At 46.7% G+C, this 25766-nt stretch overlaps 1 protein-coding gene across 5 annotated transcripts in view; it reads right to left on the bottom strand.

Moving 5' to 3' along the window:
- KCNIP1 (potassium voltage-gated channel interacting protein 1) overlaps positions 1-25766 on the bottom strand; it is a 166938-nt gene that overhangs the window by 46707 nt on the left and 94465 nt on the right. Inside the window, exon 1 of one of the 5 annotated variants that reach the window (XM_049776095.1) lies at positions 21733-21780. The exons of 3 other annotated variants lie outside the window; for them this stretch is intronic. Coding sequence is in view for 1 of the 2 variants with exons in the window: in XM_049776093.1 (XP_049632050.1) it covers positions 21693-21727 (35 nt within the window). In the remaining variant the exon portion in view is untranslated. Of the gene's footprint in view, positions 1-21692; positions 21781-25766 lie in introns of those variants that run through there. One more of the 5 variants, XM_049776093.1, reaches the window with a different exon arrangement.

Below are 25766 nucleotides of genomic sequence, written 5' to 3'. Positions count from 1 at the left end.
ACAGTAGAAAGAGATAGGGGAAAGTGCATAAAACAGAACAATGAGGGAAGCAAAGAGAGCAAACAGTAAAGGAAGAAGGGGACAGTGAGGAGACCTGGGAGAAGAGGACAGAGGAGGAGTGGAGTAATGGAGAGATGGAGGAAAGAGAGGACAGAGAAGAAGATGGTGAGAAATAGGATCAAGGAATGAGAAATGAGAGAGGAATGGGTATAAAGCAAAATAAACTGAGTAAAGAGTGAGAGACAAGCTGCTTGCTTGCTTTCCATCACTTTTCCCTTTCTCCAAAAAGTTTCCAAAAGGGACCAAGGGGAACTAGAGTGAAGAGGGACTTACCTGCTGTGCCAGGAAGGCTTGAGAATGTTGCTTCTTTGAAGCACATACCCCAACCCCCAAACGTAAGGGGTGAGTAACAAAAAGCATAAGAAAGAGTGTGGAGTAGAGTGAAAGACAATGAAAAAGTGAGAATGAAAGGAGAGAGCTGTTTCTATAGAGAGGATGGGACTAGAGGAGAACCATGAGGGGTAGAGACAGTGAAAACTAAAAGAGGAGAGACATGAGACAGAAGGGAGAAAGTGAAGTAAAGAGGGATGGTGAGTAGTGAGAAGATGGGGACAAAGCAAAAAAGCATAGAGGAGAGAAGCAGAAGAGCAGAGTGAAGAGAGGGGTATAAAAAGTGAGGAGTAGAGGGTAAACAGATCAGTGAGAAGTTAAGAGTAGGAAGAGTGAGAAGGAGGAGCAGAAAGGGGTTAAATTGATTATAGGCAGAAGAAATAGAGCATAGAAAGGAGTAACAGGAAAATAGAAGAGTGAGGAGGGAAGAACAAAGAGTGAGTAAAAGCACAGAGCAAAGAGGGATGGAGATAGTGGACAACAGAAAGCAGGGAACTAGGGCCAGGAGTGGAAGAAAATAGGGAGAGAGGAAAGAGAATAGGGGAACAAACCAGGGCAAGAAGGTACAGAATAGTAAATAAATGGCAAGAAAGTAAGAAGATGGTGACAGAGCAAAGATAGTGAACAGGACCTAGAGAAGCTTAAGATGGAGCAAGGTGAATGGAACAAAGAGCAGAGTAGAGGAGTAAAGAGGGAAATAGAACAGAGACCATGGGGGAGGAGAACTCTCCTCCTGCTTTTTCAGGAATCCCTTCAGATTGTCCTTTCCTCCTAGGACCTTGCACCCCAAACAGGAAGAGGGTGTGAGGAAGAAAGGGCAAGAACAGCAAGGGGAGAGAGAAAAGAGTAAAAATAGATGGGCACAGTAAGAGAAAAGGAAGGAATATTAGTGGTGTAGAGAGAGGAGTGAAGGAAAAAGGAAAGAGCAAAGAAAGCTGGTTTGAGTGGACAGAACAGAATAATGAGAATTGAAGGGGGGAGCAGAAAGGAAAAGAGAAGGGGAAGTAGAAAGATGGAGAGAGAAGGGAAATGAGGGGGATAGTGGAGAACAGAAAGAGATTGAGCAAAGAGTGAAGAAAGACATGGAGGATAGGGAAGAGAAATAAAGGAGAACTTAGGGGAAAACAATGAAAGAAAAAGGGAAGGAAGTAAAATGGTGGATTAGAGAGAAGCCTGAGTAAGAAAAGGGATGCTTCTACAGAGAGAAAATAAATGAGAGATGAGTGAACAGGAGAGGAGAGAGAAGCTAGAGCCTGAGTAAGATGAAATGGAAGGAAGAAAGATAGAAACAGCAAAGTAAACTGAGGAGAGTAAACAGATGAGTAGAACAGGGGAAAGTGAAGAGTGGTAAACTGTGAAGAAAGAGCAAAGAAAATAAAAGAGTAAATAAAGGAATAAAGACAGAGAGAATGGAGAGTGAGGGAAACAACAGGGAAGATGGTTGCTTCCCTGTCCCCAAATGGGAAGGACTGAGAGAGTAAATAAAAGGGAGTAGAATGAGTAAAGATGGTAAATGAGGAGTATAGAGTGAGAGAACTAGTGAGCAGAGAAAAGAGGAAAGGAAAGAGTAGAGCATGAAATGAAGAGAGCCACATAAAGCGGAAACAGCAAAAGAAGAAAAATAAAGAACTTCGATGGGGGTAGAGCAAAGAAAAGTTGGAGAAAAGTGAACAGAGGAGAACAGGTAGGGAGATATAAAGGGGAGAGAGAATGGGGAGAAACTTGGTGGGAGACAGTAAAAGCAAAGAGGAAAGGATTTGAAGAGTGGAGAATGGTAACTAGAGAGTGAGAAAGAGTAAAAGAGCTGTTTCTGCAGAGAGAAAGAGGAGAGAACAGAATGAAAAGGGCAAGGAAGGAGGAAAGTTAAGAAAGCATAAGATAAGGCTGAAGAGATAGCACAGTGGCATTTGCCTTGCAAGCAGCCGACCCAGGACCTAAGGTGGTTGGTTTGAATCCCGGCATCCCATATGGTCCCCTGTGTCTGCCAGGAGCTGTTTCTGAGCAGATAGCCAGGAGTAACCCCTGAAAGTCGCCGGGTGTGGCAGAAGAAGAAGAAGAAGAAGAAGAAGAAGAAGAAGAAGAAGAAGAAGAAGAAGAAGAAGAAGAAGAAGGAGGAGGAGGAGGAGGAGGAGGAGGAGGAGGAGGAGGAGGAGGAGGAGGAGGAGGAGGAGGAGGAGGAGGAGGAAGAGGAGGAGGAGGAGGAGGAGGAGGGAGAGGAAGAAGGAGAGGAAGAAGAAGGAGAAGGAGAGGAAGAAGAAGGAGAAGGAGAGGAAGAAGAAGAAGGAAGAAGAAGGAGAGGAAGAAGAAGAGGAAGAAGAAGAAGAAGGAAGAAGAAGGAGAGGAAGAAGAAGAAGGAGAAGGAGAGGAAGAAGAAGAAGGAGGAAGAAGAAGAAGGAGAGGAAGAAGAAGAGGAAGAAGAAGGAGAGGAAGAAGAAGGAGGAAGAAGAAGGAGAGGAAGAAGAAGGAGGAAGAAGATGAAGAAGAAAGCATAATGGAGAGATAGCATAGTGGTAGGGTGTTTGCCTTGCATGTTGAAGGATGGTGATTCGAATCCCAGCATCCCATATGGTCCCCTGAGCCTGCTGGGGGTGATTTCTGAGCATAGAGCAAGGAGTAGCCCCTGAGCGATGCCGGGTGTGACCCTCCCCCTCAAAAAAAAAAAAGAAAGCATAAGATTACTAGAAAGTAGAAAGTGAGGAAAGGGAGAAAGTGGATACAGGGAGGGGCTTGAGAAAGGAGAATACTAACAGGAGAAAATGAGAGTAGTGAGGATTGATGAAAGAGAAGTGACAAGTGGTGATAAGAAAGAAAAGGAGAGATGGAAGAAAGAAAACTGGGTAAAGGAAAGTGAACAGAAGTGTAGAACAGTGAGGAGTAAAGAAAGAAGGAGATAGGAACAGAGGAACAGAAAGTGGGGAATGAAGGGAAAGAAAGGGAGCAAGGAGTGAAGAGATAAGATAGAGAAAGGGAGATAGGGAAAGAGATAGGGAGCAAAGAGGGGACAGACTATAAGAGTTAGGAGAGAAAGAAACCAGAATGAGAGGGGAAAAGTGAAAAGAATAACTAGACAGAAGAGTAAGTGGGGAGAGGACAGTGAACAGAAAGGCAAAACATTAGGCATGGAGGAGGGAAAAGCTTAAGGAACAGAGTGAAGTGAAGCATGAGAAAACTAGAAATCAAACATGGAGAAGAGAGGGTCAGAGGGAGATAGGGAAGAGAAATGAAGGGCAAGGTCATGGAAAAGATGAAAAGGAACAAGAAGGGAGAGAAGAATGTGTAAAAAAAGATGAAGATAAAAATAGAGAAGATAAGAATGAGGAGGGAGAGAACAGTGAGGACTAAAGAAAGAGGGAACAGAGAAAGAGTAGAAAGGAGACATAGGAGTAGAACAAAGAAAACTGGCTAGGAAAGTGAACAAGAGAGAGTAAGGAAAGAAGAGGGAAAGATAACAATGAGAAAAGGCAAAGAAAGATGAGAGAGATGAAGAGATAGAATGAGGGGGTAGAGAAAACAAAACTGGGTAAGTAAACAGAAAACAAGAGAAAATCTAGAGGACAGAGTAAGGAAATAGAAGAGATCAGAGAAGAGGGAGGAGGAAGAGTGCAGGAGGGGAGAAAGAAACAGACTGGCAAGGAGTAGAGAGTGGGCAGGTAAGTAGGACAGTGAGAAGTCAAGTGAGGATAGAGTTGTAAAGGAAGACAGGAGAAAAGCGAGAGGAAAGAGCAAGGTAAATTAGGTGAGAGTGGGGGAGGACTTAAGCATTGTGCCAGGAATCCTGGCAGGAGAAGCCAAAGTGAAAAGAGACTGGGTGAAATGAGAGGAAAGGTAGGCATAAGGGAGAAATGGATCAGAAAGAGATGGCAAGCAGTGGAAAGAGAGGGATAGAGAATAGAAATGTTGGTGGAATGGACAGAATAGTGAAGGAAGGAAGCAAGAAGAGAATAAAATGAGGAGAAAAAGTAAAGAAGAAATAGAGTTTCTGAAAGAAGATAAGGAAGAAGGAACAGAAGGGTGAGAAAAGAGTGGAGCTGACTCAAAGTCTAAGACTGTCACTTCTTCACGGGATCTCCCAGTACAGACTATTACCCCCCCCCTTTGGGAGGTCAGGACCCCCAATCAGAAGTGGATGAGAGATAAAAGGAGTGAAGAAAGAGAAAGAGAGAAAGAGAAGTGAGGGACACAGTGGAGAACAAACAGGGGGTTGAGGAAGGAGAGATGAAAGAAATAGAAGAAAGAGTAAATAAGCAAGAGAGCAAGAAGATGGAGCAGAGGGGAGATGTAAGGAAAGAAAGACAGGGAGAGAGAACTGGGGAGTGAGAGAACTAGAACAGGAAGGACTATTTATTGCTTTCCAGCAGGCCCCTGCAGCCCAAACAAGGAGGGATGACAGACAGTAAAGACAGTGGAAGAATGAAGAGAGGAGGAGATGGAAAAGAGTAGAGTGGAGGAAAGAAAGTGAGGGAGCTAGAGCAAGAGTTGATAGAGAAACTTTGTGTGAGGGAACAGAGAAAAAAAAAAAACACAGGGCCGGAGAGATAGCATGAAGGTAAGGCATTTGCCTTGCATCTTGCATGCAGAAGGTCGGTGGTTCGAATCCCGACATCCCATATAGTTCCCCGAGCCTGCCAGGGGCTATTTCTGAGCTTAGAGCCAAGAGTAATTTCTGAGTGCTGCCGGGTGTGACCCCAAAACAAAACAAAACAAAACAAAAACAAACAAAAAACCCAACAACAACAGGTAGAAGTGAAGCAAGAGGAAGAGGAAGATAATAGGAGCAGGGAAGGAAAAAACAGTAGCAAAAGGGGAGCAAAGGAAGGAGAGAGAGTAGGGAAATAAAGGAAATGAAGGAAGAAGAGTGAAGAAATATGGCAAGAAAGTGAAAAGGTGGAAAGGTGAGAATAGAACAAGCTGAAGGGAGAGAGATGGGTGTAGAGACAGGGAGGAGAAAGAGCAGAAATATAAAAAAAAGATGGCAGAACAGAGCAAAGAAAGCAAGGAAGGATATGGATGACAGCAGAGAAACAGGGAGAGTGAAAAAAGCTCTTTTATAGAGAGAATGGGAGAGAGTGAAGAATGTGAGAAGATAGAGGACGGGGAAGTAGAGGTGAATATACAGAAGAGTAGAACATGGAATAGTGAAGAAAGAAGAAGGGGGAAAATAAGCAACAAGGGGGAGCAAGGGAAACAGAACAGGGGGTTCTAAGGGCCTGAGAAAGGAAAGAATAGGGAGGAATAAATGGATAGGGAAAATGGGAGGTGAAGAGATTACTAGAAAGTAAAAGAAGGAGAAATACAAGGGAAGAAATAGAACAGCTGAAAATTAGGAAGAGATAAAGTAATGAAAGATGGAGAGAAAAATAGGGGAGAGGGAACAGAGAAAGGGCAGAAATGAGACAGAAATTACAGAAAGCAAAAAGTGAGGAACAGGGAAATAGAACAGCCTAAGCAATAGGAAGGAGAACAGAAAAGGAATTGAGCAAAGAGTGAAGAAAGGAGGGAACTAGGTTAGTAGTCCTGGAGTGGAGCTGGGGAGAAGAAAGGAGAATTTAGAGGAACAGAAAATCTATAGAAGAAGGAGGAAGGAAAGAGTGAGAAAGATAGGGAGATAGGGGAGGAGAAAATGAAATAGCATAGCAAGGAATTGGGGACTGGAGAGATAGCACAGCAGTAGGGCAATTGTCTTGCACACAGTCAATCCAGGATGGATGGTGGTTTGAATCTCAACATACCATATGCCCCCCCCCATGTCTGCCAGGAGTGATTTCTGAGTACAAAGCCAGGAGTAACCCCTGAGTGCTGCCAGGTATGACCCAACCCCCCCCCCCCAAAAAAAGAATAGCAAGAAATGGAGAGATAGAGAAGATAGACATATAGGGATAGAAGGCAGCAAGAAAAGAAAGGGGGAAAAGAGAGGAGGAAACAGAATAAGGAAGGCAAGATAAAGAGAGTAAAAAGTAAAGAAAGACTGGAGAGAGAACTGGAGAGCAGAAGGGGGATTGACTAATGAGTGGAGAAATGGGATAGAAAAATAGGGGGATTATATATGAGTTAGGAGACAAGGACTTAGAACAGCTGAAAGAGGAGAATTAGAGAAAAATGAAAGAGTATAGAATCAAGTAGATAGAGAGATCAAAAAAGGGATGGGAGAGCAGTAAGGGAATGAGAGAAAAGGAAATGGAACAATGAGAGAGCTGGAAAGAACAGCGTGAATGGACAAGAGAAAATGGAAGGAGATAAAGAGTGAGGAATAGTGAACGGAAGGTAAACCAGTGGGATGTAAAGAGAGAAAAGGGAAGGACACGGAGTAAGAGCAGCACAGGGGAGCAAGAAAAGGAATGAGAGAAGAGGAAGAACCATGAGGAGAGGCAAGAAGCAATGAAAATAAAGAGCTGGAGAGTAGAAGGGAGATACAGGAGTAAGAAAAATGACAAGAAAGTGAGGATAGAAAGCGAGGATAGCAAAGAAAAATGGTATCTAAACAGAAGGGAGGGAGAGTAAAGAGAAAAGGAATTCAGGAATAAAGAGGGAGTAAAGACCGGAGAGAATGAATATAAATAGCCTGGAGAGAGTAGAGCAAGGAATGAAGGAAATGGAGAAGGAAGTGGAGAGATGGAGGTGAACAAAGAAAAGGGCAGGGGGAGGTATGGAAGGAAAGAAGGTGGAAGATGAGAAGGAAATAGAACAGTTAGGACTAGAGAAAAAATTAAGAAAGAAAAAGGGATACTGGGAAGATTACAGTGAACAGAAGAGCAGAATAGAGAGGATGGAGAGTGGAAAGGAAGGAGGAAAAGAGGAGCAAGGAGGGAGAGTGGAGAAAGTGGAGTGAGAGGGAAAAGGGGGCAGAGAGAGGAAATGGAAATAGAAAAAGATAGGGCAGTGAAAGTTGGGGAAAGAGGAGAGAGTTGGAAACAGCAAGGAAATAAAACAGCTGAGATAAGAGAGGTAGGAACAGGAGAGGTAGAGAGGAGATAAAGAAGAAATCAGCAGGCAGGAGTGTTAGGCTATTCCTTATTTTACCCAAAACAAAGATCATCCCAGGTTTCTTTTTATCTGTTTATTTACAACTGAGTTTTACCTCAAACAAAGATAATCTCTGGTTCCTTTCTATCTATTTGTTTACAACTTGTTTTACCCCAAAACAAATTGTTTTACATGTAAACTAGGGCAGGAGTGGCTCAGGATAGCCTGAGCCATTGGTTTTTACTGTCATACCTGGAGGAGGTCTCTGTACTCAATAAAAATAATTCTGGCAGGCAGCTGGCTCTTGATATGGTATAGAAGATTGTCAGACTACACCTGTTTCATCCTCAGCCTAGTCTGCTTTAGATTCATTCATCCAGAATTGGAAATACAGTCCATGGGGCGATTTTACAGAAGAGGAGAGCAGGAGGGGAAGAGAAAAGAAAATGGGGTAGAAAGTGAAGAGAGAAGGAAATATCAAGGTGTAGGTATAAGTAAAGAGAGCTGTGGGGCCGGGAAGGTGGCGCTAGAGCTAAGGTGTCTGCCTTACAAGCGCTAGCCAAGGAACGGACCGCGGTTCGATCCCCCGGCGTCCCATATGGTCCCCCCAAGCCAGGGGCGATTTCTGAGCACATAGCCAGGAGTAACCCCTGAGCGTCAAACGGGTGTGGCCCAAAAACCAAAAAAAAAAAAAAAAAAAAAAAAAAAAAAAAAAAAAAAAAGAGAGCTGTGGGGAAAAAGTGGGGAAGAAAAAAAGAGACAGATGACAATAGAGGGAAGAAAACTGGGTAGAGGAAAGAGAACAGTATAGAAAGGAGAAGTGAAGAATGAGGGAGATGAAGGGTGAGAAGAATAAAGGACTGACTAAATAGACAAGAGGTAGAGGAGAAGGGGGAAAAGGCAAAGAAAATTAAAGAAAGAGAGGGAAAGAGGATAGAGCAAAGAGGGAAGGAAACAGAATAGCTGAAAGAGAGAAGGGAAATGGGAAGAAGATACTGTAGGGCTAGGGAAGAGATGAGTGATGAAGTATAGTGAAAAAAAGGAGAGATGAGGATAAAGCAAGGGCGCCTGAACGAAGGGAGTAGAGAAAGAGGGAGATAGTGGAAAGGCAAATGGAAGAAAGAAAAGAGTAGAAAGGGAGAGAAAAGGGAGTAAAGACAGGAAGGAGGGAAAGTAAAATGTGAGAAGGTAGAGTCAGGGAAGATGGCAGAGAGGGGAGTTAGCAAAGAGAACTAGAAGTAGAAGTGTGTAGAACCGGAAAGGTGAAGAAAGATAAAGGAAAGAGAAGCTAGAAAGTACAAGGAAATAGAATAGTTGAGAGAGTGGAAAACACAAAGGGTGGGATAAAGGAGTAGGGAGATGGGACCCAGAAGTGAAGAAAGAAGTAGAGAAGGGGCCGGGCGGTGGCGCTAAAGGTAAGGTGCTTGCCTTGCCTGCGCTAGCCTCGGACAGACCGCGGTTCGATCCCCCGGCGTCCCATATGGTCCCCCAAGCCAGGAGCGACTTCTGAGCGCATAACCAGGAGTAACCCCTGAGCGTCACCGGGTGTGGCCCAAAAAACCAAAAAAAAAAAAAAAAAAAAAAAAAAGAAGTAGAGAAAAGGGAGGAAAGGTAGAGAAAAGGAGGACTGGGTTGTGGAGAGAGGAGAAAGTGAGAGGATGGGGATTAAGAAATAAAACTAGTTAGAGGATAGAGAAAGGCAGCAGATGAAAGAAATGAGGAAAAAGAAAGGTTAGGGGGACAAATGGAACAAAGAAGGGGAGATAGAACAGCTAGGGAAAGTAAAGAATAAGAGAGAATAGACCGAGTGGGGAAGAGGAGAGAGAAGGAAAGATTTGGGGCCAGAGAAAAGAGCAGTGTATAGGGACTGAAAGAGTGATAGAGAAAAGGGGAGAGGAGAGTGATAGAGATACAGAGAGAAATGTAACAGAACAGTCAGGATTGGTGGCAGAGAAAATGGAAAGAGATGGGGGTTAGAGGGAAAAAGACTGGGAGGAAAGAAAAAAGCTAGAAGAGAGTGAGGAAAATAGAAAAGAACAAGAGCAGAAAGGAGGGAACAGTGGAAATGCAGAAAGGAGAAGACTTCAAGGAGTAAAGAGAGGAGATGAGGCTTGTTTTTGAGAGAAAGAGAGATAAAAGAGAAGAGAAAGGGGAAGGCTCAACTGCTGTGTCAGGATTCCTTGGAGAGACTATTACCCCCCTTTTGTGATTGCTGGGCCGTGAATAGGAAAGTATTGAGGGAGAAAGATTACAGAAAAGTTGGAGAGGGAAAGAAAAGGGGTTGGTGGGGTTGGGAGTAGAAAGAGTTGAGGAAGAGTAGAGTAGTATAATGGAAGAGAGAGGTGTCTACTCTAGAGCAGACTGAGGGAGGTGAGAAGTGTACATTGGTGAAGAGATAAGGTTAGAATATTATAACTATTTCTCATGTTGATTCAATAAAGTTTTGTTCTTCTTTATTGTTTCTTTTTTTTTTTTTTTTGTGCCACACACAATGCTCAGAGGACTATGTGGGATGCTAGTAATGAACCCAGGTTTGCCCTATGCAAGGCAAACACCCCTCCCACTGTTACTATCACTCTGTCCTCCCACCAATAGTTTAAAAAAGGAGTTTGGAAGTAAAGGAACCAAATAGTGAAAATTGAAGAAATGGGAAAGTAAGAAAGGAGGAGACAGAGCAAGGAAACAGTGAGCTATTTCTGCAGAAAGAGTAGAGAGTATAGAGCAAAGAATGGGTCAGAGGGAAATGGGGAAGAAAATAAAGGTGAGCAGAGAAAGGAGAGAAGGGAGAAACAGATTAGTAGAGCAAGGGCTGGAAAGAAGAAAGGGAGGTGAATGGAACAGTTAGGATTAGAGAAAGAGAAGAGACAGTAAGGGGTGAAGAGAAATGGAAAGATAGGAGAGGTGTGGGTAGAGAGAAAAAAATTGGGTAGAAAAGAATTTGAGGAGGGAGTGGTGTGAGGTGGAGACAGGAGGTCTGCAGAAGGGGAAGTTAAAAGAGGACAGTAAAGGGTAGAAAGACCCATCTAGAGTGCAGAGGAAAGAATAAGAGGGGAGGAAAGAGGGAAAATAAAAGGGTGTGGGTGGGGAAGAGGAGTGGAGTAAAGAAAAATGCTGATAGAGAAAAGCATGGAACTGTAGGAGAGGAAATATGTATGAAACAGAACAGCAAGGAGAGTGGGAGAGTGAGGAGAAAAAGAATGGAGAGAGAGCCAAGGAAGGAGGGAGAGAGCAAAAAGGGAAGGAGAATAGGGGAGAAGTGAGGAAGAAAGAGTAAAGAGATAGAGAGGAAATGGGAGGGCCTGAAGGAGAGTGAGAAGAAAGGAGAAAAAAGGGGAAAGAGTGGAAAAGGAGGGGCACAGGGGAGCAGAGCAAAGAAAGAAAGGAGTAAAAGGAAAGTGGAGAGAAGAACAGAAAATGATGAGGTGGTGAGATGGGAGCAGAGCAAGGAAATAGAACAGCTGAAGGAGGAAGATAGTGGAGAATAAAGAGAGGGTGAGCAATGAGTGAGAAAAGGGGCAGAAAGAGGTGGAAGGAAATAGAATAGCCAGGAGTCCAGGGATGAAAATGGAGTGAAGGGAGCAGAAACAGTGAGTACAAAAGGCCAGGAATGAGTAGAGCAAGGAGTGCAGAAAATAGAGCTGCTGAAAGAAAAGAGGAAGCAGGGGGAAAGCAGGAAAGGAAAGAACAGGAAGGAGAAACAGAGTGGAAAGAAGGCAGGAGAGACTGGAATGGGGAGGACTCGCCAGCTGAGTCAGAGACCTGGGTATATCATTTATGTCCTGAGGTATCAAGGACCTCAAATCCCAAACAGGAAGGGGTGAGAGGGAAAAGGAACTAAGAAAGAAAAACGAGGAATGAAGTAAAAGGATGGGGACAAGAGAAAAGATGGATAAATGGGGATACAGTTAAAAAAAAACCCAGAGAGAAGAGAGAGAAACTAGAGGATAGAAGAAGGAGGGAGACAGTAGAGAACACAAAGGGGGGAAGATGGAGAGAGAACAGAGAAAGGAGAAGAGGCAGAGGATAGTATAAGGAAAGAGAGCATGTAAGAATGAGGGAAATAGCAGTGAGGACTAGAGACTGGGAGGAAAGAGAGGTGTTTTCTGCAGAGAGAAGGGGAGAAAGGGGAACTAAGAGGATTAATGGAAGATGGTGAGGAAGTGCGAAAGACTCCAGAGGAAGATAGGGAAGAGAAGTCGAGCACATACAAAGGAGGGGAATTCTAAACATGAAAACAGGGAAAGAGGAGAGGGAAGAACAGCAAGAGGGAGAAAGCGAAGAAGACTGCATAGAAGAGAGTCAACTGGAAAGGAGAAACAGAGGACAGAGTAGTAAGGAAAGAGGACAGCTAAAAAAGAAGAGAAAGGGGGCTTGTGGAGAACAGGAAAGGAGATTGAGTAAGGAGTACAGAAGACAGGGCTAAGAAAAGAGCTTGAAGAGAAGGAATAGAACAGTTGGGAAAGAGTATAAGGAGGAGTAAGAAGGAGGGGAGTGAACAGAAAGAAAGGGGCAGAAGAGAAATAAAGAATAAAAGGGAGAGCAAAGGAGAGTGCAGAGATGCTCAAAAAGGAGAGTAGAAGTGAAGAAAGAAGAGTAAAGTAGGAGCCAGAAGGGAAGGAAATAGAACAGCTGAAAGAGTATAAGGAAGGGTGTGGGGAGAGCAGGAGCAGGCAGAGAGCAGAGGGGGAGAAGCAAAAAGGAAAAATTATTTATATTAAATAATAATGGAGAAAATGTTATTTTCTGGAGGAAGATAGAAAAGATAGGAAGATAGAAGATAGAAAATGTTATCTTCTGGAGGAAGATAGAAAAGAAAGGAAGATAGAAAGATTCCCCTATCTTGATAGGGGAACTTAGCAAAGAGAGAGGGAAGAAAAGAGGGGTCAAAGAAAGAGAAAACAACTGCAAGGAGTGAAGAATGAGCAAGGTGAAGTGGAAGAAAGGGGAGAGAGGTGAGGGACAGAGGAAAGCAAAGTGGATAGAGTGAATAGAAAAGCAGGGAGAAGCAGAGAAAGAGGAAGGATCTGAGAGAAAAAAGGAGTGGGACAGAAAAGACAGAAAAGGAAAGAACACTAAATAGGAGGGAGGTCCAGGAGGAGAAAGAGAGCGAGGGACAGAGAGTACAGGGGATGCCTGGAAGCCCAGGAGAGCCATGGATGACTGGATTCCACACTCCAAACAGGAAGAAGGGAAAGAGGTGGATAGAGCAAGGAAAGGAGCAGAGGGAGGTGAAGAAGAGAAGTAAAGGTGAGCATAAAGGCAGGGAAGAGAGGGGAGGACAGAAAGGAGAGAGTGAGGGAAACAAAGAGGCTGTAGAAAGACAGTGAGGGGTGAGTGGAGGGAGGAAAGAGCTGTTTCTGCAGAGAATGGGAAGAGAAGAGGAAGAGCTGAATAGAGAAGGGGGTGTTGAGGACAGTGAGCAGAGAAGAAAAAGAGACTCACCTGCTGTGTCTGGAGAGACCCCTTGAAGAGTAAGGAGTGGAGAGAAGGGGGTTAGAGAAAAGAAAAGAGGTGGAAGAGAATGAACAGGAGAGGAAGGGAAATGGGATAGTGAAAAGCATAGATATGTGGACAGAGCCAAGAAAACTGGGTCTAGAGGAGAGTGAACAGAAGAGAAAAGGGGAGGAGAGGGGTGAAGGAAAAAGAACACTGAGGAGAGATGGCATACAGCAAAGAGGGGGGCAAGAGGAAGAAATCTGGGGAGAAGAGGGAGAAGAGGAGAAAGAGATGAGGGAAGAGTGAGGAGGAGAGCAAAGAAAACAACAGTGCAGAGTGAAGAAAGGGGAGAAGGGAGACTGAGGCTGGAAGCAGAATCATGGGGTGAGAAGTCACTCACTTGCAGAAGTCACTCACCTGTCCTTGTCAGAAGCCTGAGCCAGGCCACTTCTGCTTCTGTGTAGGGTCTCAAGCCCCAGTAAAAACTTTATTACCCCTGTCTGATTGCTGGAGTGTCAAGAATTTTGCTGGTCAAGAGGCCACTCAAATCTGGACTGTACCCTAAATTCACACCAGACAGGAGCCGCTGAGCATGAGGAGCAGGGCCACTTTTGAGGTGAGGGCCCCTGGCTCTGGTGGGTGCATGCAGATCCGCCCCCCACCCCCACAGAGGCACCCAGGTAGCCGCTTTGCTTTTTGTCTCCAGCCCTGCCCCATCGCTCACCCTGACAGCCACAAACGCCTATTTATTTGCCAGCTAACTTCCCTGCGGTTTAATATCCCCTTGAATTACTGTGCCATCTCTCTCCAGTTCCATTTGATTATTTTTCACATTTACAAACATGAACACAATTACGCGGGGATGAGCCCCACCCGAGCCAGTCCCTGAAATTATGTCTCGGCAGGATTGGGGTAGAAATGCAGGAGACAGTAAATGGCTCCAGAGGAGGAGAGGTGCTGAATAATTAATCCAGCCGCTCCCCGGGAGCCTGCTTTATAAATCTGTCCCAACCTTCATTTGTTTGCGATGGCGTGTTGTGTGTGTGTGTGTGTGTGTGTGTGTGTGTGTGTGTGTGTATTTTACAGAGGCAAATATTTAAAAATAGAGAATAAGTAACATCCTAGAAGCAGTGGTGGGGGGAGTTGGTGAGAGGGAAAGCAAATGGTTTCAGCCAAGAACTCCTTACCTGGGCCTAACCGGGTGTGGTTGCACGAGGAAGACTCGAAGGGGCACATTCAGAATGTTCTAGAACCCTCCCTTCCCGTAGGCTGGATTTACAGAAATCACGCAGAAGAAGGGGGCTGAAGGATCCCAGTCACGTGGGGCCCAGATTCCCATCTTAGTAGTGAAGGAACGATGGTTCATCAAGGGGTGTCCACACCAGTGGGACCCAGCCCGCTGGTGCTGGTGCTGAGGTTCCCCATGGAGAACGTGCTCCTGGTACTTCTCATTCACGTTAGTGAGGACTGTTTACCATGAGCCTATTTCTGGATATTTGTATCTCTCCTAAGCAATACACTTGGCATGTCACAGAGGGAGTCAGTGTAAGACAGTGTCAGTACTTGGCAGATTCTCAGAAGGTGCTGCATGCAGAGCCAGGGGTGAAACTTCCAGAATAAGACAAAAAGTCCTGTCCCCATCCATGCTGAGCTCTAGAAAACACTATGGGGCCACAGAGCCTGTCTGGAGCTGGGCGTCAGCAGAATGAAGGAATAGGCTGCCTCTGGGGTCTGTCCAAGAGGGCCCGAGTTGGCCCAGCCTGAGAAACAGGGCAAGGCTTCCCCCAGGGGTGCATTGAGCTGGGCAGCAAGCTGGAGTCTCTTCCCAGAAGACCATGACAGTCAAGGTGGGGTTGACACCTCAAATCTGCAGATCTGTTCTCCCCCCAGGGGGTTAAGGAGACTAAAGGAAACCCTTGGTATTTCTAATCACTCTCCTGGTGAACAGGGCTCCAACCTATCCTTACACAGACCCCACATAAGGCCTGGCACCCCTGAATCCCATTGCCCCTTGGGGAACTTGCCATCTTACTGGGGCTGCAGGAAACTAGCACAGAGGTGGTCAAGGCGACAGCCCCAAGGGATGCCTGGTGCTCACCACCTTAAGCTGCCCCCCAAAACTGCTCCAACTTGGCAGAGAACTGCTGCTAAGCTACTGGGACTCTGCTCCTGCTGGTCACCTGCAAGACATGCTTGAACATTTCACTCTCACAGTGTCACAGCTCAGACATCCCCCAGATCTGGATCCCTGGTAGCCGTGAGGATGGCTTAGCAGTGCTACAACTGCTATGAGACTCTGAGACAGACCCCCTATTACCACAGGCTGCTGGATTCCAGCCCCATAAGACCCTGGTGTGCATGGTCCAGGCCCAAGTGATAATCCCAGTGAGAATCAAAGCGGTAAACAGAGTCATGGATAGAGTTTGCAGTGCCCCCCTTCTCTGCAGTTGCTATCAAGGAGACTGGAACTTTCCCCCCACAGTGAACTGAGCTGCATCAAGAGATGAGAGAAGTAGACAGAAGGCAAGGCCTTCCAAACTTTCTAGGCAGAGCATCTCTCCTGGAGTGAGGTACTGAGAGGGAAAGATCTTTAAGGACAGAGAAAATATGAGAAAAATTCACACAGAAATCATCCACCTATCTAAGGATCTAAGAAATCATCCACCTATCTAAAGGAGCAGTTTGTACCATTTGGTGTCCAGAAAGTGAAGCAGTGAGCTTGGGAATGAGGTAAAGGAGACCAACAGAAAAGAAAAAAAAAAAACAACAGATTTTGGCAAAGTGAAGAAAAAGGTGATATTTATGGCACCAAAGGATCAGTGTCCACATGGATGTTGGGATTCTAAGGGGTGGGGGGGAAGGTGGTGGTTAAAGAAGCAGTAACTGGAACTCACCCCATTTTGGGAGAAAAAAGACCCAGGCCCAGTAAGCTCTGAGCCTCAATAAAAAAACAAAAAGCAAATAACAAAACTCAGGGGCTGGAGCAACAGGACAGCAAGGAGGACATTTGCTTTCCATACAAATAACCATGGTTCAATTCCTGCCATACCTAAGGTCCCCCAAGCACTACCAGGAATGATTTCTGACAGCAGTCAGAGGCAAGACCTGAGTATTGAAAACAAAATAAATAAAAATAAAACAAGACAGAACCCAAGATAGAATGTGAAGTGGCAGACAGAGAATCCTAAAAGCAGTGAGAAAAAGCAAAGGCTCACACGGAAGGGAGTCCCCACCCCAACACTGGTCTCATCCATGAAAAGTACCACACCAGGTGCTCCTGCTCCACCACAGTGAGGGCTCAGATCAAGTGGCACAAGTGGCACACGTCGCACAAGATTTTTTTTCCTCTCTGACAAACAGTAGTGATAGGAACTCATAGACCGTTCACTTGTCAAACTATTTCTGAAAAAAGTTACTTGTGTTCTTTTTTTGTTTTGGGCCACACGCTGCTGTTTTTAGGGCTCACTCCAACCTCTGTGCTCAGTGTTCACTCCTGGCAGTGCTCAGGAGACCATATAGGATGTTGCAGATTGAACCTGGGTCAGTCACATGCAAGACAAGTGCCTGGCCCCTAAAAGGTCTTTTCTAAGGGCCAAAGAAAACCCACAAAAACACAAAACATGGGAAAGGAGAGAGTCATGGTTGTGCTATAACAAATGCAAGACTGACTCACTCTACCATGATATTAGCTGAAAGCGTTCATTCATGTCTACTTCATGGTAAAAGCAAGACAGAAAGAAGGAATCCCTATATACCTAGAATATGACTGGGTGTTTCCATGGACTCACATGGAACCTGATCACATATAAAAGCCAAGAATCAAATCAAGGGAGAAATAAGACCAAAGAAACCAAGAGAAACCCCCAAACCCTCATTGGAACAAATAGCAAGTTCCTTTCCCATCTCCAGTCCCCTAAATCCAATGGCTTATGCCCTGGAGAGACATGATGAGTCACAAGCCATCATCTTTCAGCTTCAAACTCAATCCCTGGCACCATGGGGAAAAGGAGAAAGCCTAGGGCCCGAATTCACCAAAAGGAACAGGGTCCTACATCAGGAAAAATCCTATGGGCTCCTGGTCAAGTAACAGAGGTGACATGGCACAGGAAATGAAGAGGACTTGGTCACACTAATAACACAAGCTCCACAGCTGGAAGAGGTGAAGGGTTCACACAGCAGCTATTGTGACACCTGAGAAGCCTGTTAACACCAAGAGGCAGGGGAGGAGGAGATGCTGACGGTCACCCTCTTGCTGCACACAATTCAGGAGGGAGAGAGGCAGCTCCACACGGAGACAAACCCTCTCCTGCCTCACACCTCACACCTTCCTCCCAGTGACTGTCCCTTCTCAGAACAATTTCTAATCTAAGGCTTTGGAGAGAGCTCAGCCCTCTCAGAGCTGCTGGGAGCAAGTCCCAAGCATCATTGACTATGGCCCCAAACAAAACCAAATAAGGAATGAGAAGACCTGGGTTTACTTACCATGCCCCCCCCACATGATTCCCTTCCTTTCTCCAGAAAGTACAGGGGCTGGGGTATGGGTGCAGGAGTGGAGCCAAGAGTCTTTTCAGATTACATGCCACAAAGGTAGAAATCTGTGGTAGAAAACGAAAGCTGGGAAACAAACGTTTGAAAAACAACATACTCTTAGATAACTACTGGGCCAAGGAGGAAATCAAATAATTCTTAGAAACAGATGGGAACACAGAGCAAGACAAAACAAATGTGGTGCTGAGAGAGAAGGACACAGTGAAACTCAACAGGAAACCAGCAAAACCCCCTTCACTACCTTCACTCACAAGGGACTAGAGAAAGAACAACTCAAACCTCACATTGAGCGCAGGAAGGGAGTCCTGAAAATCAGAGTGGAAATAAAACAAACAATGAAGACAGACAGTGCAAAAGTCTGGAATCAACAGCTGTTCTCTGAAAGAAAAAAACAAGGGCCTTTTCTAAAACTCTTTGCTAGATAACAGAGGACAAATCAGCAGTGAAAGGGGGGAATAAAGCTTTAACAGATGCTGATCTCAAACAGCCACTACAGAGGATTTTATAGCTCCGAATCAGAGTGCCTGCGAGAAGTGAGTGAACTTCTAGAATCCCACTATTTCCCAAGGAAGATCTAGAGATTCTGAGTGGGACAATCACAAGAAATAGTAATCAGAAATAAGCCCCTTTCTCTCATACACACCCCCTAGAAATAAAAGTCCAGGCTCCAAGTGTATTACTATTTTCCAGAGAACCTGAACAAGCTTGTCCACAAAAAGGAAGCAATAGGAATTCTTCCATTTTCTATGAAGGGTGTATTAAAATACACCCTAATACGAAGAGCAGACGAAGACAAAATAAAATTACTTGGCTGCAGATATTGTACAGGTGCTCACCTTGCACACTTGATTCTGGTTTGATTCCAGCACCTCAAGCACTGCCAGGAGTAACCCCTGAGTACATATTAAAGAGTAAGCCCTAAACGCAGACCCAAGCCCCAGCCCCACCCAGGAAAATTAGAGATCAGTATCCTCCGTGAACACAGATGCGTAGCTTCTCAAAAAAATCATAGTGAATGGAAATCAACAATACCTGAAAAGAGTCATGCCTTACGACCAATAAAGATAATTCCAGGGGTGCTAGGATGGTTCTCCGGAAACAAATCAAGTAATTGGACACACTATACCAGCAAAAGGAAAGAGAAAACTACATTTTCTCATCAGTAGATGTGGAGAATGCTTTTGACAAGAGCCAAAGTCTCAGAATAAAAACTTTCAACGAAAGGGCGAGGACCTTAGTAATAATATAGGCCATGGCCAACCAACTTATCACTGACATCACATACTCAGTGGTGAAAAGGAAAAAGTGTTTCCAGGGGCCAGAGAGATAGTGTTAGAGGTAGGGTGTTGGCCTTGCATGCAGAAGGACGGTGGTTTGAATCCCGGCATCCCATATAGTCCTCTGAGCCTGCCAGGAGCGATTTCTGAGCATAGAGCCAGTAGTAACCCCTGAGTGCTGCCGGGTGTGACCCAAAAACAAAAAAGTGTTTCCTGGGGCCGGGCGGTGGCGCTGGAGGTAAGGTGCCTGCCTTGCCTGCGCTAGCCTAGGACAGACCGCGGTTTGATCCCCCGGCGTCCCATATGGTCCCCCAAGCCAGGAGCGACTTCTGAGCGCATAGCCAGGAGTAGCCCCTGAGCGTTACTGGGTGTGGCCCAAAAACCAAAAAAAAAAAAAAAAAAAAGTGTTTCCTCAGAGATGGCAAAGATCAAGGGTGTACAATCACCACTGTTATTCAACATGGCATTATAAAGCCCAGCTACAGCAAACTAGGAGAGAGAGAGAGAGAGAGAGAGAGAGAGAGAGAGAGAGAGAGAGAGAGGGGGGGGGGGGCAGGGGATATAAAATAGTTAAAACTTTCAGTATTTGTAAATGACAGAGTAACACAAAACATCTAAGGACACCACTGGAAAAAAGTAATACATACATAGCAAGGTGGCAAGATACAAAATCAGCATGCAAAAATAGGTTGAAGGTCTGACGCAATAGTACAGTAGGTAGGGCATTTGCCTTATATGTGGCTGACCTGAGTTGGATATTTAGCATCCCATATGACCCTGAGCACCATCAGGCATAATTCCTGAGTGCAGAGCAAGAATTGCCTGGTATAGAAAAACAAAACAAAACAAACAACAACAACAACAACAAAACAGGCTGTATTTAACTTTAAAGAACAAATTTCAAATTTGAAGGAGAAGAATAAATCAAGTATCAAAAAAAGTGAAAAACTTTTACATAAGAAAATGATGGTACTGTCAAAAAAAATTGGAGACACAAGGAAAAGGAAGAATTAACATCGTTAAAATGACCATCCTGGGCCTGGAGACATAGCTCAGCAGGTAGGGCATTTGCCTTGCATGTGACTAAAGCAAGTTTGATTTCTAGCACCCAATATTCTTCCCTGAGCACCACCGGGAGTGATTCCTGAGCACTGAGCCAGGTGTGTCCCCCAAAACTGAAAATAAAAATAAAATAACCGTTCTATCCAAAGTGGTGCGTGAACACAATGCAATTCCTATCAGGACTTCAATGGTATTATTCAAAGACTTAGAGATAATGCTTCTAAAACTATACAGAATCAAAACCAAAACCAACCCCACCCCCAATAGTCAAAACAATTCTGAGACCCAGAAGACTGAAGATCTTTTTCCTTTTTCCTTTTTCCTGTAGAGCTGCTGCAGTGAAAACTGTGTTCTGTAGCAGAAACACACACAGTCCAAATGGAGCAGAATGAGAGCCCCCAAACAAAAACCTCAGATCCACAGTAGTTAATGTATGACAGAAATCCAAAAGCATCTGTGGAGAAGGGCAGCTCCCTTTCAGAAATGATGCTGGGGAAAGCACAGGAGCACCCCCATCTGACACCACACACTGGACCTGGGTGCTAGGTCCGAGGCCATAAATCCAGAAAAGAAATCATGGGAGGATTGCACCAGGGTACTAGTATCCTGGGGTTTTTTAAGGTGACTACAAACAACTCAGACTGAAGAGTGTCTGCTTTGTGTAGACCAGGGGGGTGGCGAACAAGTTCGACACAAAGAGCCAAAATTTTAAACTGTGAGAGTCAGAGAGCCACACCACGCAGTGACCTGCCAAAACAGACAAACACTCACACAAAAGCATCTCATTTTAACAATAATATATTAAACACATATTGCATTTTGAGTGAGGGTCAAAATCCTGTTCACCACCCCTGGTGTAGACAGTGAAGACACCCCTGCTGAAGTCAAGTGCCTGGTGGCAGGACACCCACAGCAGACAGCCACAGCACTCAACACTCACACAGATGGCACCCAACACTCCATCAGAGATGGGAGAGGAGACAGAAAGCTCAAGAGAAGAGGACCCTCCTCACCCATTATGGGGGCTCAAATCAGAGATAAGGGGGTCACGCATACCAGCAGACTTGAAGTGGTGGTGTTGGCTGGGGGAGTAAACCGAGTGCTAGGACCTGTGGACTCTGTTTCCTGAATGTGGGGGTGTCCATAGGGGATCCCCTCAGACCCGGTCACTGCATGATGACCACCTTATATATTTGTGATGCCTGTGGCATGTCCAATAAACTCCACTTGGGCATTGGTGGGGACTGAGCAATGAAGGCTGTGCCCCTTGCTGCCCCTATAGCTCCCATGTCTTGCGGTCAAGATACAAATAAACCTCAGCAGTATGTTTTGGGGGAAACCATCTGGATCATCCCTCAGATCACAGGATGCGCAGAGAAGTAAGTGGGACAATGCATGAAGAGACACTGCCAGGGCAGACCCTGGCTGTGTCCCAACTTCCTGTATTAGATCTCTCAGGATGACATGCTGAAAGCTGGGGGCTAAGGCCTGTCTGCATTCCAGCTGTTGAGATTCTGGGAAACAGATCCTGGGAACCCCTACTTCCTTTCTTGGCTGTGGGACGAAGCTGCCAGGCCCTGGACAATGGATCCATATGCTTAAAATGAACCCTGGACGCCCAATGCTGGTTCTAACCCTTTCTCCATGGGGCCTTCTGAGCCCCTCAGCTGCACACAGACCATCAGGGGTTCCCTCATGGGTTGTCTGGGACCTGGAAATGTGGTGATGGTGGGGAGACGGTGACGGGGCTGAGCCAGGTGACGTGGCTGTGGGATGCTATGAGAGTGAAGAGCTGTGGATGCATGCGCCCAGGGCCAAGGAGCCCCACACCCCTATCCCTTCCTGGGGGGCCTCAGCCCCTGGGAGCTGTGAGCACCAGCTCCACTGGCCATAAGGGTGGAGACACGAAATGTTGGGTGTCCCTGCAAGCTGCATGCACAGACTTCAGGGCCCCTCACAGAGGTCAGGGACCCCAACAGGCCCAATGTGTGGCCTCCCATTTTCAGGACAGGTGCATCTGCCCCGAGCCGAGCCGCACACACGAGCGAGTGCATCTTACTGTGGCCGCTCTTGCTCCGACTGAGGTGGCTGCATCACAGCCCTGGGGCTGCCAGTGCTGACTTACCTGCAAGAGAGAACACAAGTGGGGGTGATAGACGCATCTGGGATTGGGAGCTTGATCAGGTCAGTTCCCCAGGCAGAGGAAGGACCTGTTGGCCCACGTTTCCATGAGGAGGGAAGAACAGACCAAGTGGGTAAATGACACCGCTGCCAGGAAAGGGAGGTTGGGTGTAGTCCCCTCTGCAAGCCAAAAGGAATGAACCACTCTGGGGCGCATCCCCAGAAAGACAGTGCCCACTGTGTTTCCTCTGTGCCCCAGGAGCAGAGACTTCCTGACCAGCTAGCTGCCCTGCACCCCAACCTCAGGTGTCTGCAGGCTGGGGATCGAGACCCAGGAAGGTTAGGGATTACTGAGAGGCAAGAAGCAGGCTGCTGATTCACCCATCACATCCCAAACCCCACACTTTTTTTTTTAAATTAATATATCTATTTAAATACCTTGATTTCAAACATGATTGTGGTTGGTTTTCAATCATGTAAAGAACACCCCCTTCACCAGTGCAACATTCCCATCCCCAACATCCCAAATCTCCCTCCTCCCCACCCCACCCCCGCCTGTACTCGAGTACAGGCTTTCTACTTCCCTCATTCATTCACATTGTTATGATAGTTCTCAATGTAGTTATTTCTCTAACTACACTCATCACTCTTCGTGGTAAGCTTCATGAAGTGGGGCAGAACTTCCAGTTCTCCTCTCTTTTGTCTCTGAAAATTATTGCAAGAACATCCTTCGTTTTTCTTAAAACCCATACATGAGCGAGACTATTCTTCGTCTGACTTATTTCACTCATCAGAATAGATTCCATGTACATCCATGTATAGGAAAATTTCATGACTTCATCTCTCCTGGACGGCTGCATAATATTCCATTGTGGATATGTACCACAGTTTCTTTAGCCATTCATCTATTGAAGGGCATCTTGGCTGTTTCCAGAGTCTTGCTATGGTAAATAGTGCTGCAATGAATATAGGTGTGAAGAAGGGATTTTTGTATTGTATTTTTGTGTTCCTAGGGTACATCCCTAGGAGTGGTATAGATGGGAGCTCAATTTCCAGTTTTCAGAGAAATCTCCATATCGCTTTCATAAAGGGTGGACTAGATGGCATTCCCACCAGCAGTGGGTAAGAGTTCCTTTCTCTCCACATCCCTGCCAACACTGCTTGTTCTCATCCCTTGTGATGTATGCCAATCTCTGTGGCGTGAAGTGGTACACTCTACACCATTTTTGATGAACTCAGCCTGGGAGCATGCAAGGGAGATAAAATCTCTCACTGCCTCCCCGACACATCTCCTCTCTGGCCTGTACCCTGATACACACATAATGCCCGGGATTCAGGTTCACCTTGGTGCCCCCACTGTGCTGTCTCCTTGCACCACTTTCTGGAGACCCCAGCCCAGTCTCACAGTTGGTTCTCAGAGCAGCCAATCAGATGCCACCATGGGCCTCTCCCTGGTCTCCATTACCCTGGTGATTCCATCTCCCAGTCCTGCTGGTCCTGCGCCCCTATCTCTGTCAGTGCTACCACAGAGTACTGTGGTGTGTGCAGTGTCAGCTGGTGCAGAAGCAGTCCTTGAGGTCCATGAGGCAGCAGCCATGGAGGGCTTCGTACAGAAGAGGAAGTGGAGGAGCTAAGTGCCTAGAAATGCTTGACGATGCCACACCAGCTAGTTTCCCCTCCAAGGTTCCTCCTGAGAGAATGGTGCTATCTATGGCTACACCTCACCTACAGACAGAGAGGAGGCTCTGTGAATAGGACCTCGAGTTTCCAGGGAGAAAGCAACCTGGGGTTGGGCTTAGGGAGGGTCCCATAGGGACCCAAGTGGAGCTGGAGTATGACTGTGATGTCCCCAGTTCCAGCACCACCTTCATGGGCCAGCCACATGAAGAACCCAGCAGCCCTCAGTCCTCCTTACAGATCTGCAGAGCTAGAAAAGTGAGTGTGGGCAGGGAGGGCAGGAGCCAGATCAGGGAGCAGCCCCACCTTGACTCTCTCCAGGTCCCACAGTAGAGCTGTCACTGCCCCGGGTCCTCCAGTACCAGAATGCCCATGAACAGTGTCCAGAGCCCCCATAGAGTGGGAAATTGCACCAGAACCCCACAGTCAGCCTCAGACTCCTCCCTTCACCGGGACGCTGCTGCCATCTGCTGTTCATCACTGGATTTTGCATCCAAGCCCACCACGGGGCTTCTTTCAGAGACAGGATGGTCTCTGAAGACAGTCAGAGAAGGTCATGTCCATCCCATTACTACACTAGGTGGTCTTTGTCCAATTCCTTTGTCCCCCCAGGGATGGCAAGTTCCTCAGGAATCTGCTGCGGGCCCCAGAGAATGGCAAGAAAGCTAATGGGGTGCAGTGGGGAAACCTGGGGTAGGCACAAGGTGAATCTCTGAGTCACCCACATCTTCCTGGGGTCTGGGCCAGTGCTGGGATCAGTCAGCAAAGGCCTCCCCATGCTGCTATTTTCTCTGAGCTGTGCACATGCACACATCTACGCAATGTTAGATCTGGTTAGCGACCCAAGCCTGTGGGGTGCTCAGATGTGGGTAGACAGACCCCCTCCTGCCCCAAGTGAAAAGAAGAGCATATGGACTCTAGCTGTGAGACAGGAGGGCACAGGGAAGCTTCTAGGGCCAGGAAGATGGAGTGAAGAGAGACCAGGCAGAGTGAAGAGAGACAGGTCAGAAAGGAGAGGTAGACGAGGCAGTGAAGGTGGTTTTTATAGACGCTGCTTCCCTGTGTTCCTGCTTCTCCACTGGGAAAACTCAGTCCCAACCATGGGAGGATGGAGGCCACGATCCCTGATGGCTCTGAGCAGTTGTGGAGGGGATTCAAAGGTTCATGACTATATCCTGCTATATGGGGGCAGCACCCCTGGTTACAAGATACTTTAGGTCTCCATTTCATCCACCATATATTCTTATTCCTATTTTGAATGGGAAATCACAAAACATGCTTTAAGACCACATGACTTTTTGGCTGTGCCAAAAAGGGGCATCCATGGGGTGGGTTCCCTGCACAGCCACCTTGTGACCCCACCTGGCCAAAACCCTCAGGCCACTCCCCTGCAGCAAATCTTCAGAAGATCCAGAGTGATTCAGCACCCTGGGGAGGATCCTTTTCTCTCCCAGAGCTGACAAGGCCCCTGACAGGGTCCCCATTTCCTTCAAGCCTTTGTAGGGGTCATCACACTCCTGCCTCCCTGATGCTGTCCACAGCAGTGATCCCCATTCTGGTCCACAGGCCACTTAGGGACTCCTACAGATCACAGGTTCTCACTCGGCCTGTGTCTCTCCCTGTGGATGCCAGGGGCACCCCACATCATGTTTTGCTCAGGAGCCCATCAGGTTGATCGTGCCCTAATCCTACTGACCTAAATCCTACTGAAGAGGCAGAGGCAGAGATGGGGACCCCATGTAGGAACAGGTGGCATCCCCCAGCTCACCGTTGGAAAAAGGCCAGAGAGGGCCGGCTACTTGCCTGAAGCTACACAGCTGGCCAGTGCTGAGCTGGGGTGGCACCAGGGACACTTGCTTCTGCTGATATCTCCCCAGAGTGGGTGGGAGACTTGATGCAGTGCCCCTAGATCCCAGCAGAGGGCGCGCTCGCCCCACCTCCAGCTCAGGAGCATGAAGATCCCTCCCCCAAGCTTGCAAGGAAGTGCCACTGGGGGGCCCCCCTCAGTGTTATGACACCCCAGACCAGCATCTGGGGAACTGTCTCCTAGCCCCTCCACCTGGCCCCTTTGGAGTCATCATCTAGATGCCTGGTGACTAGGCCGCACTGTCCACATGTGCCCTGCAAGGGTGGGGGGAGGGATAGTGCTTGGGGTGTCCCTGGGAGGCAATACCCCCTCTCAGAGCCCTGTCCTCCTCCTCGTCTAAAGGAGGTTAAGAGTGCTAGTGTGGGGGCAGTGGGGACCGTGCAGGTCAGGGAAATCTGCCAGCCCTCCACAAAGGACAAATGGGGTGT

This window comes from Suncus etruscus, chromosome 6 (assembly GCF_024139225.1).
Source record: "Suncus etruscus isolate mSunEtr1 chromosome 6, mSunEtr1.pri.cur, whole genome shotgun sequence".
Lineage (NCBI taxonomy): Eukaryota > Metazoa > Chordata > Mammalia > Eulipotyphla > Soricidae > Suncus > Suncus etruscus.
This window is presented reverse-complemented; position numbering and strand designations above follow the sequence as displayed.